General features: G+C 42.4%; 1 protein-coding gene across 1 annotated transcript in view; it reads left to right on the top strand.

Moving 5' to 3' along the window:
* The window catches only part of USH2A (usherin), a 1,656,840-nt gene that overhangs the window by 1,199,978 nt on the left and 443,417 nt on the right, over positions 1–13,445 (top strand). The window contains exons 47-49 of the mRNA XM_063919430.1: positions 748–957; positions 3,700–3,902; positions 12,890–13,002. Of these exons, the coding sequence (XP_063775500.1) occupies positions 748–957; positions 3,700–3,902; positions 12,890–13,002 (526 nt within the window). The remainder of the gene's footprint in view (positions 1–747; positions 958–3,699; positions 3,903–12,889; positions 13,003–13,445) is intronic.

The raw sequence follows: 13,445 nt of genomic DNA, 5'->3' as shown, positions 1-13,445 counted from the left end.
ACCCATGATCTCAGTGCTGTGAGGCAGTAATGCTAACCACTACACCATCCATGCTATGGTGACTGGCTACACAGCATGGCCCCTGACACTGCATTCCCCCGGTGGGCCCTTCATGCCCTAGTCCAACACCGGGGAGGCCCATTACTGTACATTATATACGATAATGGGGAGCACGGGGAGAATATACAAACTCCACACATTTAGGGCCGTGATGGGAATCAGTGCTGTGAGGCAGTAATGCTAACCACTACACCATCCGTGCTGCCCATACGTGGAGATAAAACCAGTGATGACAGACTGACTACGGGATGATCAGCCCCCCATGTTTCTGTCTGTCTCTCTGGGTGGGTTTATCCTGTATGACTATGAGAAGGCTCCTTTCCTGCGTCTGTAGCATTATTAGAGGACACTGATGATATCTCGCTATAAGACGATCGGATCAGTAGCAGATTAGGGGTGAGAGGGTGCATCTGCTTCATGTCTCCCTACTGCAGGCCGGGTATTGCAGGTAAGTAGTAAGGGGCAGGTTTGTGGGGGGTTACCCATTGGCTTTCTCCGGCATAGTTTTGCAAACTTACAACATCAGAACCAAATGACGTTTTGAAGGACAGACAACACATTCTTTCCCTGTGCAAGAGACCAATCTTCCAGAAAGGGCAATTGCTACTTAATATTTATTTCTGTTAGGAAAGTGCGCCTCCATCTAAACCTTACATAACTAATAATGGAAAATGTGTTTCTTTCAAGCTGTGCAGGACCTACAAGGTGATGTGGACCATTATACCGTCGTACTGAAATCAGCCAAATATAACAAGTCGCTGACATTCCCGGCGGATGTCACCCATGCAGAGATCGGCGGCTTACATCCCAACACAAAGCACCGGCTCTACCTGGAGGTCTCCAACGGCCCCCACAGTATAAGCGGCGGCTGGGTCCACGTGACCACCCTGGATGGAGGTGAGGACTGACAACTGCAGCACTTTCCCAAATCTGAGAACTAAATGGATTGATTTTGCAAGGTTGAAGCCAGTCAGCCTTCTGTTATAAAATGTCATTTTATTAAACAAATGGTCTACAATGTTAAAATGCTTAAGTGCATGGTTGCCTGTGGAAGGGGGATCAATAAAAGGCCTAGAGAGACAAGAGCAGAACTCTGTAATGGTGAATATTAGCCGTGCCTGAACTTACTCTCCGATGTGCTCTGGAGCAATATGACTGTCAATAAACGGTCAAATTCAGGAACAATTATCATTTGTGTAAAGATTTGCTCTGTGAGGCGGCGTCCTGCCAGCGTGTCAGGCCCGTGGGCGACTGTGTCAGACCTGCTCAGGAATTCTGCTGCAGGTTCAGCTGCTGAGACAGGAACAAGTCTCGCTGTCAGCAGCTGATATATGGGACACTTGGGGCAAAAAAAACACCCTTTACAGAGTACCGTCATTTATTAAATGAATAACATGCCTTATAACTGTGCGGCAATGCTGACCACCACTGACCAAACAAGCAGCACCAATCCTATGTAACGGATAGGGCCCACAGCAATTGCCCCGGGGCCCAAGGGTACAGGCCCAGCTAACACTGCAGTGACCTCTGCCACTGTACCACTGCTGATGGAGGTGTAAGTTGGCATCCTTACCCAATGATCATAGGTCCTGGTCTGCTGTCTTCACGTCCCCTGACGTATGTTTGTGTACGTATATAGGAATACATACTATTTACCAGCAGCCGGGATGCCGGCTGTCAACAAGATCCCCTTGCGGGCCTGCTGCGCTTGCCACACCCACGAGTGGAAATAGTCCCTGTGCGCTGGGATTCCGGCTGTCAGTTTTGGCTATCGGGATTCCGACCGCCAGCAAATTGATTGCATCCCTGTATATATATATAGATCTATCTATCTATCTATCTATCTATCTATCTATCTATCTATCTATCTATCTATGTACGTACGTACGTACGTACGTAGGTCACTGTACAGTGTATAATAATGAGTAACTTGTGCAGAGGACCCGTCTTATTTGTTTTGCATATAAAGCCAGGACTGTGCTCTCTCACCCAAGTGCATGAAACTAAAAAAACTATAAAAGCACCAAAAACAGGCTCAGAAAAGGGAAGCCATGGCAGATTCCGGCACTTGAGCTAGGAATATGATGCACGGAAGGTGATGTGCGCTGTAGTTATGTATTTTTAGCCTCCAGTTTTCCTGTACTTTTACCACATTTAGTATAATCACTTGTACTGGTGAGGTGCGATACACATGAGAAATAGGGCAGATTGGAAGTGCCATGATGTACTCCCACAAAGTAGCAATAATCTGATAATATCGGGAATACTGCTCCTGTTGTGTAATGTTTGTAATGTATTATATGTATTATTGGTTAAGGAAACTGTAATATGATGGCGTTTGTTTTCCGGTACTTCTGACAGAAGGCGCGTTTTCTCTTTCTTGCTTACAGTGTGTCATAGCGGCTCTGTGTAATGTCATTATTGGTTGCAGGAGATGGTTATTTGCATTGAGTGTTCTTGAAAATTCCAACCGTGATACATTTCTGTCTAATAATAATATATAGGTTTTCAGATAAAACAGAGCTGGGCGGACACCCGTGCCTACATACTGTAAGTGACTGACGATGGCAGTGAGCGCAGCAATGGACATTTTCACATAGTGCGTCACTACCCTGGACTATATATAAACTAGGCCTCCACGAATGGTAGATGTGACCTCCAGAGTCTCCGTGAGGTCCTGCCTCCATTACATCACCCACCTGTATTCTTTATAAACGTTCCGCCTCTAAACCTCACACGCGGGGAGGTGGGGTACTCATTTTTCTCTGGACGCTTCCAAAATGGAAAATGTCCCTTTAAAAATAATTTGTTACGTTTAGTTCCTCTTTACATGTGAGCACAAGCAGAACTGTCCGTCTAATTTGACTTTATGAAACTCATTATAAACAGTATGATATCATTACCTCCCAAGCTGGTGTTCCAGGTCATTAAAAAAGCTCCGTAAGAAAGGATTTTAATTTCCTCCCTGATTGCAAAGGTTACCACCTTATTTTTTTTTTGTTTATGAAAAAACAATTAATATAAAGCCGTGTGACATGATAAAGAAACATTTTGCGTAGCTATGCCCGCCATCCCTGAGTAACTGTGTCATTTAAGCTCCAGGAATTTTATTTTTAAATTAGATCTCTATATTAACTACTGCGGGATAATCAACATTTTAGATCATTTACTTAACGATAATGCCAGGCTATTGCTTGATGTAATTTACAGGGTGAAGCATATAATGTTCTCGAGGTCACCCGCAATTCCGCTTCGCCATTACCACGATATAACCGCTGTGCGTGCCCACCTAATGCTGATCAGGATCTGACTGTATCAATACGGAGATTGATCGTTTAATTTCATTCTGATGCAGAAGTGTAGATAACTCAAATTATCTTTGACTGGTCACGCCATCGCAGCAGATGAACACAACGCTGCTTATATAAAACATATTAGCAGTCGCCCGGTAGTATCTAACTGAGAGCATAATAAGGCAATTTGCTGGCCACTGCCGGCTGTGATGGCTTCATCACTGAGCGGCTAAATGTTTGTTTTTTTTCTTGATGTTTTTAAGCTGAAATCCTAATATGCATTTTGTTGAACTTGGTCTGTCACGTAGACAGCTGGAGTGTTCTGAGATCCCTCTATTAATTCCAGAGCCTCAGGGTGTGCTACCTCCAGAGGTTGTGGCAATCAACAGTACAGCTGCACGAGTCATCTGGACGCCCCCTTCAAATCCAAATGGCGTTGTCACAGAGTATTCCATCTATGTGAATGATAAGCGCTACGAGACGGAGGGGAACACACCCCATCAGCTCCTGCTGGGAGGTCTGGCTCCATACACTGTCTACAACGTGCAGGTTTGTTGGAAAGAAAAACAAATAATGTACAGTATGAAGTGTGTTTCCTTATTGCTGGGGGCTATTTACTAACAAAAGGCAGATGTGCAGTAACCCCTCGCATGCGTAGCGTTTGCAGTAATAATTGTGCAGTTTCCACTAGATCAGAGACTCACAAACTTTTATGTTATGCGCCCCCTTTCATGACACTAAGGGGCAGTTGCAGAATTTGTTGCAAAATGTACATAAATAAAGAAGGTGCATGCAAAATTAGTGCATGTCCCCCACACGCAGAGCACGAGGCGCGTTCTGACGGCTGCAGTGACCTATGCGTCTGGTTTATGCCAGGCACACGCCACAGGCACTTATAGAAGCACCTCTTGCGCCTGCGTTGTATACCATTTAATTTAGACGCAACAGACGCGCCCGCTATTACACATCAAACTAGAAATACCGCTGATACAGCAGAAACATCTATAAGTGTATCCTACGCACCTTCTGAAATGTATTACAATGACCCGGAAATGTTTAGATATATTAGCCTGACACAAATGTGCACCTACTGTATATTAGGGGTCATTCCGAGTTGATCGCTAGTTGAATTTGTTCGCAGCGCAGCGTTCAGGCTAAAAATCGGCAGTTCTGCGCATGCGTATGCGGCGCAATGCGCATGCACGACGTACGGGCACAATGAACAATGTAGTTTTGCACAGGGTCTAGCGATGCATTTCAGTCGCACTGGTTGTCGCAGAGTGATTGACATGAAGAGGGCGTTTCTGGGTGGCAACTGACCGTTTTCAGAGAGTGTGCGGAAATACGCAGGCGTGCCAGGAAAAACGCAGGCGCGGCTGGGCGGGTTTGTGACGTCAGATCCGGAACTGAATAGTCTGAAGTGATCGCAAGCGCTGAGTAGGTTTTGAGCTACTCTGAAACTACACAAAACATTTTTGTAGTCGCTCTGCGATACAACCGTTCGCACTTTTGCTAAGCTAAAATACACTCCCAGTGGGCGGCGGCATAGCGTTTGCACGGCTGCTAAAACTAGCTAGCGAGCGATCAACTCGGAATGACCGCCGTAGTTACTGATTAGTTTGGGGTTTAGATACATAAATGGATGAGTTGGCTTCCCATGTGTACAGCTGTAAGGCAGCCAACACCGGTGACAACAGTGATACCTGCATGGCTAAAAACGGTACTGTACGTCTTATAAAAAATAAAAAAAATATACAGCCATGCACAGTAACGAGAAGCAACACAAAATCTAATTAAAAAAATGTATTCCTTTCTAGAGAGTCATCTAATTTGTATTTATTTTGTTAAACATATTTGAAAAAGTCACAATTTCACTTTATTGTCTCAGTAATGCCGGTCACACTGTTGCAGGAAGTTTTACTTTAAGAATTTCTACACAATGCATCCATGTTTGAATAAGCTTTAGCGGCCTTGAGATGTGATACTGCAAAAACTTTTTTATGGTCGGTATCTGAGCTAGTAATCATATGTTTATTACAGTATTTGTTACCATACAGCTAAACCTAAATCACCAGCGGGTTTATATAAATGAAAGAAAACTGTCAGGAAGACATGGCTAGTGTAATACATAGTGTCAGGAAGATATGACTAGCGTAATACATAGAGAGTGTCAGGAAGACATGACGAACAAAATACAGAGAGAGTGACAGGAAGACATGACTAGCGTAATACACAGAAAGTTTTAGGAAGACATAACTGGCGTAATACGTAAAGAGTGTCAGGAAGACATAACTACCGTAATACATAGAGATTGTCAGTAAGACATGACTAGCTTAATACATAGAGAGTGTCAGGAAGACATGGCTAGTGTAATACATAGAGAGTGTCAGGAAGACATGGCTAGTGTAATACATAGAGAGTGTCAGGAAGACATGACTAGCGTAATACATAGAGAGTGTCAGGAAGACATGGCTAGTGTAATACATAGAGAGTGTCAGGAAGACATGGCTAGTGTAATACATAGAGAGTGTCAGGAAGACATGACTAGCGTAATACATAGTGTCAGGATAAGACATGGCTAGCGTAATACATAGAGATTGACAGGAAGACATGACTAGCGTAATACACAGAGTTTTAGGAAGACATAACTAGCATAATACGTAGAGAGTGTCAGGAATACATGACTAGCGTAATACATAGAGATTGTCAGTAAGACATGACTAGCTTAATACATAGAGATTGTCAGGAAGACATGCCTAGCGTAATACAGAGAGAGTGTCAGGAAGACATGGCTAGCGTAATACATAGAGAGTGTCAGGAAGACATGGCTTGCGTAATACGTAGAGAGTGTCAGGAAGATATGCCTTGCGTAATACATAGAGAGTGTCAGGATAAGACATTGCTCGCGTAATACATAGAGAGTGTCAGGAAGACATGACTAGCGTAATACGTAGAAATGGCAGGGAGACATGACTAGCGTAATACATAGAGAGTGTCAGGAAGACATGCCTAGCGTAATACATAAAGAGTGTCAGCAAGACATGGCTAGTGTAATACATAGAGAGTGTCAGGAAAACATGCCTGGCGTAATACATAAAGAGTGGCAGGATAAGACAAGGCTAGCGTGATACATAGAGAGTGTCAGGATAAGAAATGGCTAGCGTAATACACAGAAAGTTTTAGAAAGATATAACTAGCGTAATACATAGAGTGTGTCAGGAAGACATGCCTAGCGTAATACATAGAGAATGTCAGGAAGACATGGCTAGTGTAATACATAGAGAGTGTCAGGATAAGACATGGCTAGTGTAATACATAGAGAGTATCAGGAAGACATGGCTAGCGTAATACATAGAGAGTGTCAGGAAGAAATGGCTAGTGTAATACATAGAGAGTATCAGGAAGACATGGCTAGTGTAATACATAGAGAGTGTCAGGATAAGAAATGGCTAGTGTAATACATAGAGAGTGTCAGGATAAGACATGGCTAGTGTAATACATAGAGAGTGTCAGGATAAGACATGGCTAGTGTAATACATAGAGAGTATCAGGAAGACATGGCTAGTGTAATACATAGAGAGTATCAGGAAGACATGGCTAGTGTAATACATAGAGAGTGTCAGGAAGACATGACTAGCGTAATACATAGTGTCAGGATAAGACATGGCGAGCATAATACATAGAGAGTATCAGGAAGACATGGCTTGCGTAATACGTAGAGAGTGTCAGGAAGATATGCCTTGCGTAATACATAGAGAGTGTCAGGATAAGACATTGCTCGCGTAATACATAGAGAGTGTCAGGAAGACATGACTAGCGTAATACGTAGAAATGGCAGGGAGACATGACTAGCGTAATACATAGAGAGTGTCAGGAAGACATGACTAGCGTAATACATAGTGTCAGGATAAGACATGGCGAGCATAATACATAGAGAGTATCAGGAAGACATGGCTAGTGTAATACATAGAGAGTATCAGGAAGACATGGCGAGCATAATACATAGAGAGTGTCAGGATAAGACATGGCTAGTGTAATACATAGAGAGTGTCAGGATAAGACATGGCTAGTGTAATACATAGAGAGTATCAGGAAGACATGGCTAGTGTAATACATAGAGAGTATCAGGAAGACATGGCTAGTGTAATACATAGAGAGTATCAGGAAGAAATTGCTAGTGTAATACATAGAGAGTGTCAGGATAAGACATGGCTAGTGTAATACATAGAGAGTATCAGGAAGACATGGCTAGTGTAATACATAGAGAGTATCAGGAAGACATGGCTAGTGTAATACATAGAGAGTATCAGGAAGAAATTGCTAGTGTAATACATAGAGAGTGATAAGAAGACATGGCTAGTGTAATACATAGAGAGTGTCAGGATAAGACATGGCTAGTGTAATACATAGAGAGTGTCAGGAAGACATGGCTAGTGTAATACATAGAGAGTATCAGGAAGACATGGCTAGTGTAATACATAGAGAGTATCAGGAAGATATGGCTAGTGTAATACATAGAGAGTATCAGGAAGACATGGCGAGCATAATACATAGAGAGTGTCAGCATTAGACATGGCTAGTGTAATACATAGAGAGTGTCAGGAGAAGACATGGCTAGTGTAATACATAGAGAGTGTCAGGATAAGACATGGCTAGTGTAATACATAGAGAGTGTCAGGAAGACATGTCTAGCGTAATACATAGAGAGTGTCAGTAAGTCATGGCTAGCGTAATACATAGAGAGTGTCAGGAAGACATGACTAGTGTAATACGTAGAGAGAGTGTCTGGATAAGACGTGGCTAGCATAATACATAGAGAGTGTCTGGATAAGATATGGCTAGCGTGATACGTTGAGGGTGTTAGGATAAGACATGGCTAGCGTAATACATAGAGAGTGTCAGGATAAAACTTGCCTAGAGTAATACGTAGAGAGTGTCAGGAAGACATGTCTAGCGTAATACATAGAGAGTGTCAGAATAAGATATGACTAGCGTAATACATAGAGAGTGTCAGGAAGACATGACTAGTGTAATACGTAGAGAGAGTGTCTGGATAAGACGTGGCTAGCATAATATATAGAGAGTGTCAGGAAGAGATGGCTAGCGTAATACATAGAGAGTGATAAGAAGACATGGCTAGTGTAATACATAGAAAGTGTCAGGAAGACATGGCTAGCGTGATACATAGAGAGTGTCTGGATAAGACATGGCTAGCGTGATACATAGAGAGTGTCAGGAAGACATGGCTAGCGTAATAAGTAGAGAGTGTCAGGATAAGACATGGCTAGCGTAATACATAGGGAGTGTCAGGAAGACATGACTAGTGTAATACGTAGAGAGAGTGTCTGGATAAGACGTGGCTAGCATAATACATAGAGAGTGTCTGGATAAGACATGGCTAGCGTGATACGTAGAGGGTGTTAGGATAAGACATGGCTAGCGTAATACATAGAGAGTGTCAGGATAAAACTTGGCTTGCGTAATACGTAGAGAGTGTCAGGAAGACATGGCTAGTGTAATAAATAGAGAGTGTCAGGATAAGACATGGCTAGCATAATATATAGAGAGTGTCAGGATGAGATGGCTAGCGTAATACATAGAGAGTGATAAGAAGACATGGCTAATGTAATACATAGAAAGTGTCAGGAAGACATGGCTAGCGTGATACATAGAGAGTGTCTGAATAAGACATGGCTAGCGTGATACATAGAGAGTGACAGGAAGACATGACTAGCGTAATACACAGAGAGTATTAGGAAGACATAACTAGCATAATATGTAGAGAGTGTCAGGAATACATGACTAGCCTAATACATAGAGATTGTCAGTAAGACATGACTAGCTTAATACATAGAGATTGTCAGGAAGACATGGCTAGCGTAATACTTAGAGAGTCTCAGGAAGACATGCCTAGCGTAATACATAGAGAGTGTCAGGAAGACATGGCTAGTGTAATACTTAGAGAGTGTCAGGATAAGACATTCCTAGCGTAATACATAGAGAGTGTCAGGAAGACATGGCTAGCGTAATACATAGAGAGTGTCAGGATAAGACATGGCTTGCGTAATACGTAGAGAGTGTCAGGAAGACATGCCTAGCATAATACATAGAGAGTGTCAGGAAGACATGGCTAGCGTAATACATAGAGTGTCAGGATGGCATGAGTAGCGTAATACATAGAGAGTGTCAGTAAGACATGGCTAGCGTAATACATAGAGAGTGTAAGGAAGACATGGCTAGTGTAATATATAGAGAGTGTCAGGAAGTCATGGCTAGCGTAATACATAGAGAGTGTCAGGAAGACATGGCTAGTGTAATACATAGAGAGTGTCAGGATAAGACATGGCTAGCGTAATACATAGAGAGTGTCAGGATAAGACATGGCTAGTGTAATACATAGAGAGTGTCAGGATAAGACATGGCTAGTGTAATACATAGAGAGTGTCAGGAAGACATGACTAGCGTAATACATAGAGAGTGTCAGGAAGACATGACTAGCGTAATACATAGAGAGTGCCTTAATAAGACATGGCTAGTGTAATACATAGAGACTAGCGTAATACTTAGAGGGTGTCAGGAAGACATGGCTAGAGTAATACATAGAGAGTGCCTGAATAAGATATGGCTAGTGTAATACATAGTGTCAGGATTAGACATGGCTAGTGTAATACATAGTTCCTGAATAAGACATGGCTAGTGTAATACATAGTTCCTGAATAAGACATGGCTAGTGTAATACATAGAGAGTGTGAAGATAAGACATGGCTAGTGTAATACATAGAGAGTGTCAGGAAGACATGGCTAGTGTAATACATAGAGAGTGTCAGGATTAGACATGGCTAGTGTAATGCATAGTTCCTGAATAAGACATGGCTAGTGTAATACATAGAGAGTGTGAAGATAAGACATGGCTAGTGTAATACATAGAGAGTATCAGGAAGACATGGCTAGTGTAATACATAGAGAGTGTCAGGATAAGACATGGCTAGCGTAATACATAGAGAGTGTCAGGAAGACATAGCTAGTGTAATACATAGAGAGTGTCAGGATAAGACATGGCTAGTGTAATACATAGAGAGTGTCAGGATAAGACATGGCTAGCGTAATACATAGAGAGTGTCAGGAAGACATAGCTAGTGTAATACATAGAGAGTGTCAGGATAAGACATGGCTAGTGTAATACATAGAGAGTATCAGGAAGACATGGCTAATGTAATACATAGAGAGTGTCAGGATAAGACATGGCTAGCGTAATACATAGAGAGTGTCAGGAAGACATAGCTAGTGTAATACATAGAGAGTGTCAGGATAAGACATGGCTAGTGTAATACATAGAGAGTGTCAGGAAGACATGGCTAGTGTAATACATAGAGAGTGTCAGGATAAGACATGGTTAGTGTAATACATAGAGAGTATCAGGAAGACATGCCTAGCGTAATACATAGAGAGTGTCAGGATAAGACATGGCTAGTATAATACATAGAGAGTGTCAGGATAAGACATGGCTAGTGTAATACATAGAGAGTATCAGGAAGACATGCCTAGCGTAATACATAGAGAGTGTCAGGATAAGACATGGCTAGTGTAATACATAGAGAGTGTCAGGATAAGACATGGCTAGTGTAATACATAGAGAGTATCAGGAAGACATGGCTAGTGTAATACATAGAGAGTATCAGGAAGACATGGCTAGTGTAATACATAGAGAGTGTCAGCATTAGACATGGCTAGTGTAATACATAGAGAGTGTCAGGAGAAGACATGGCGAGCATAATACATAGAGAGTGTCAGCATTAGACATGGCTAGTGTAATACATAGAGAGTGTCAGCATTAGACATGGCTAGTGTAATACATAGAGAGTGTCAGCATTAGACATGGCTAGTGTAATACATAGAGAGTGTCAGGAGAAGACATGGCTAGTGTAATACATAGAGAGTGTCAGGATAAGACATGGCTAGTGTAATACATAGAGAGTATCAGGAAGACATGGCTAGTGTAATACATAGAGAGTGTCAGGATAAGACATGGCTACTGTAATACATAGAGAGTGTCAGGATAAGACATGGCTAGTGTAATACATAGAGAGTGTCAGGAAGACATGGCTAGTGTAATACATAGAGAGTGTCAGGATAAGACATGGCTAGTGTAATACATAGAGAGTGTCAGGAAGACATGGCTAGTGTAATACATAGAGAGTGTCAGGAAGACATGGCTAGTGTAATACATAGAGAGTATCAGGAAGACATGCCTAGCGTAATACATAGAGAGTATCAGGAAGACATGGCTAGTGTAATACATAGAGAGTGTCAGGATAAGACATGGCTAGTGTAATACATAGAGAGTATCAGGAAGACATGCCTAGCGTAATACATAGAGAGTATCAGGAAGACATGGCTAGTGTAATACATAGAGAGTATCAGGAAGATATGGCTAGTGTAATACATAGAGAGTGTCAGGATAAGATATGGCTAGTGTAATACATAGAGAGTGTCAGGAAGACATGGCTAGCGTAATAAGTAGAGAGTGTCAGGAAGACATGGCTAGCGTAATACATAGAGAGTGTCAGGATAAGACATGGCTAGTGTAATACATAGAGAGTGTCAGGATAAGACATGGCTAGCGTAATACATAGAGAGTGTCAGGATAAGACATGGCTAGTGTAATACATAGAGAGTGTCAGGATAAGACATGGCTAGTGTAATACATAGAGAGTGTCAGGATAAGACATGTCTAGCGTAATACATAGAGAGTGTCAGGAAGACATGGCTAGTGTAATACATAGAGAGTGTCAGAAAGACATGGCTAGTGTAATACATAGAGAGTGTCAGGATAAGACATGGCTAGCGTAATACATAGAGAGTGTCAGGATAAGACATGGCTTGTGTAATACATAGAGAGTGTCAGGATAAGACATGGCTAGTGTAATACATAGAGAGTGTCAGGATAAGACATGGCTAGTGTAATACATAGAGAGTGTCAGGATAAGACATGGCTAGTGTAATACATAGAGAGTATCAGGAAGACATGGCTAGTGTAATACATAGAGAGTGTCAGGATAAGACATGGCTAGTGTAATACATAGAGAGTGTCAGGATAAGACATGGCTAGTGTAATACATAGAGAGTGTCAGAAAGACATGGCTAGCGTAATACATAGAGAGTGTCAGGATAAGACATGGCTAGTGTAATACATAGAGAGTGTCAGGATAAGACATGGCTAGCGTAATACATAGAGAATGTCAGGATAAGACATGGCTAGTGTAATACATAGAGAGTGTCAGGATAAGACATGGCTAGTGTAATGCATAGAGAGTGTCAGGAGAAGACATGGCTAGTGTAATACATAGAGAGTATCAGGAAGACATAGCTAGTGTAATACATAGAGAGTGTCAGGATAAGACATGGCTAGTGTAATACATAGAGAGTGTCAGGATAAGACATGGCTAGCGTAATACATAGAGAGTGTCAGGATAAGACTGGGTAATATGACTTTAATATGTGCAGTTTGTAATGACGTATTGCTCAATTCTCTTTAGGTCAAAGTCTGCACTGTATACGCTTGTATAAAAAGTAACGCGACTCAAGTTACGACTGTCGAGGGAAAGCCAAATAAGATACCGTGGCCAAAAATAAGCAGGATCAGCTCCAGGTAAGTGCGGGGTGTCTGTAGTAAGGCCTGGCGGCTGACTGGTAGCACTGCTACATGTTGGCGGTGTAAAGATGGCGGCTATGGGAGTTACGCCATAGTTGTAGGAGATGTGGAGGCGCGGTAGGAAAAGCAGAGGTGCTGCCACTTGTGCTTCCCAATGGCCTGGGCAACAATGGTACCAAGCCCCATCCCACCTCTGTGGCCGGTTGTTGCTGCTTCATCGCCGAGCACCAGAGCATTGTGGGAAATAGATACCAGGTGCCACTATTTCATTATAATGATAGAACCTCAGGAGTTATAGCCATGTGCGATGATTGGTCACATGATAAAAAATGTGGCAGTTAGAAGTCACGTACATTATGGTTCTCTGGGGACCACCACCCTCAGCGGCCAATGACAACCCCTCCCAGTATTCCGTGGCTTACGCCCCATCCAGAAACTAT

This window comes from Pseudophryne corroboree, chromosome 4 (assembly GCF_028390025.1).
Source record: "Pseudophryne corroboree isolate aPseCor3 chromosome 4, aPseCor3.hap2, whole genome shotgun sequence".
Taxonomy (NCBI): Eukaryota; Metazoa; Chordata; class Amphibia; order Anura; family Myobatrachidae; genus Pseudophryne; species Pseudophryne corroboree.
The sequence above is the reverse complement of the archived record's forward strand: the minus strand, read 5'-3'. Positions and strand labels throughout refer to the sequence as shown.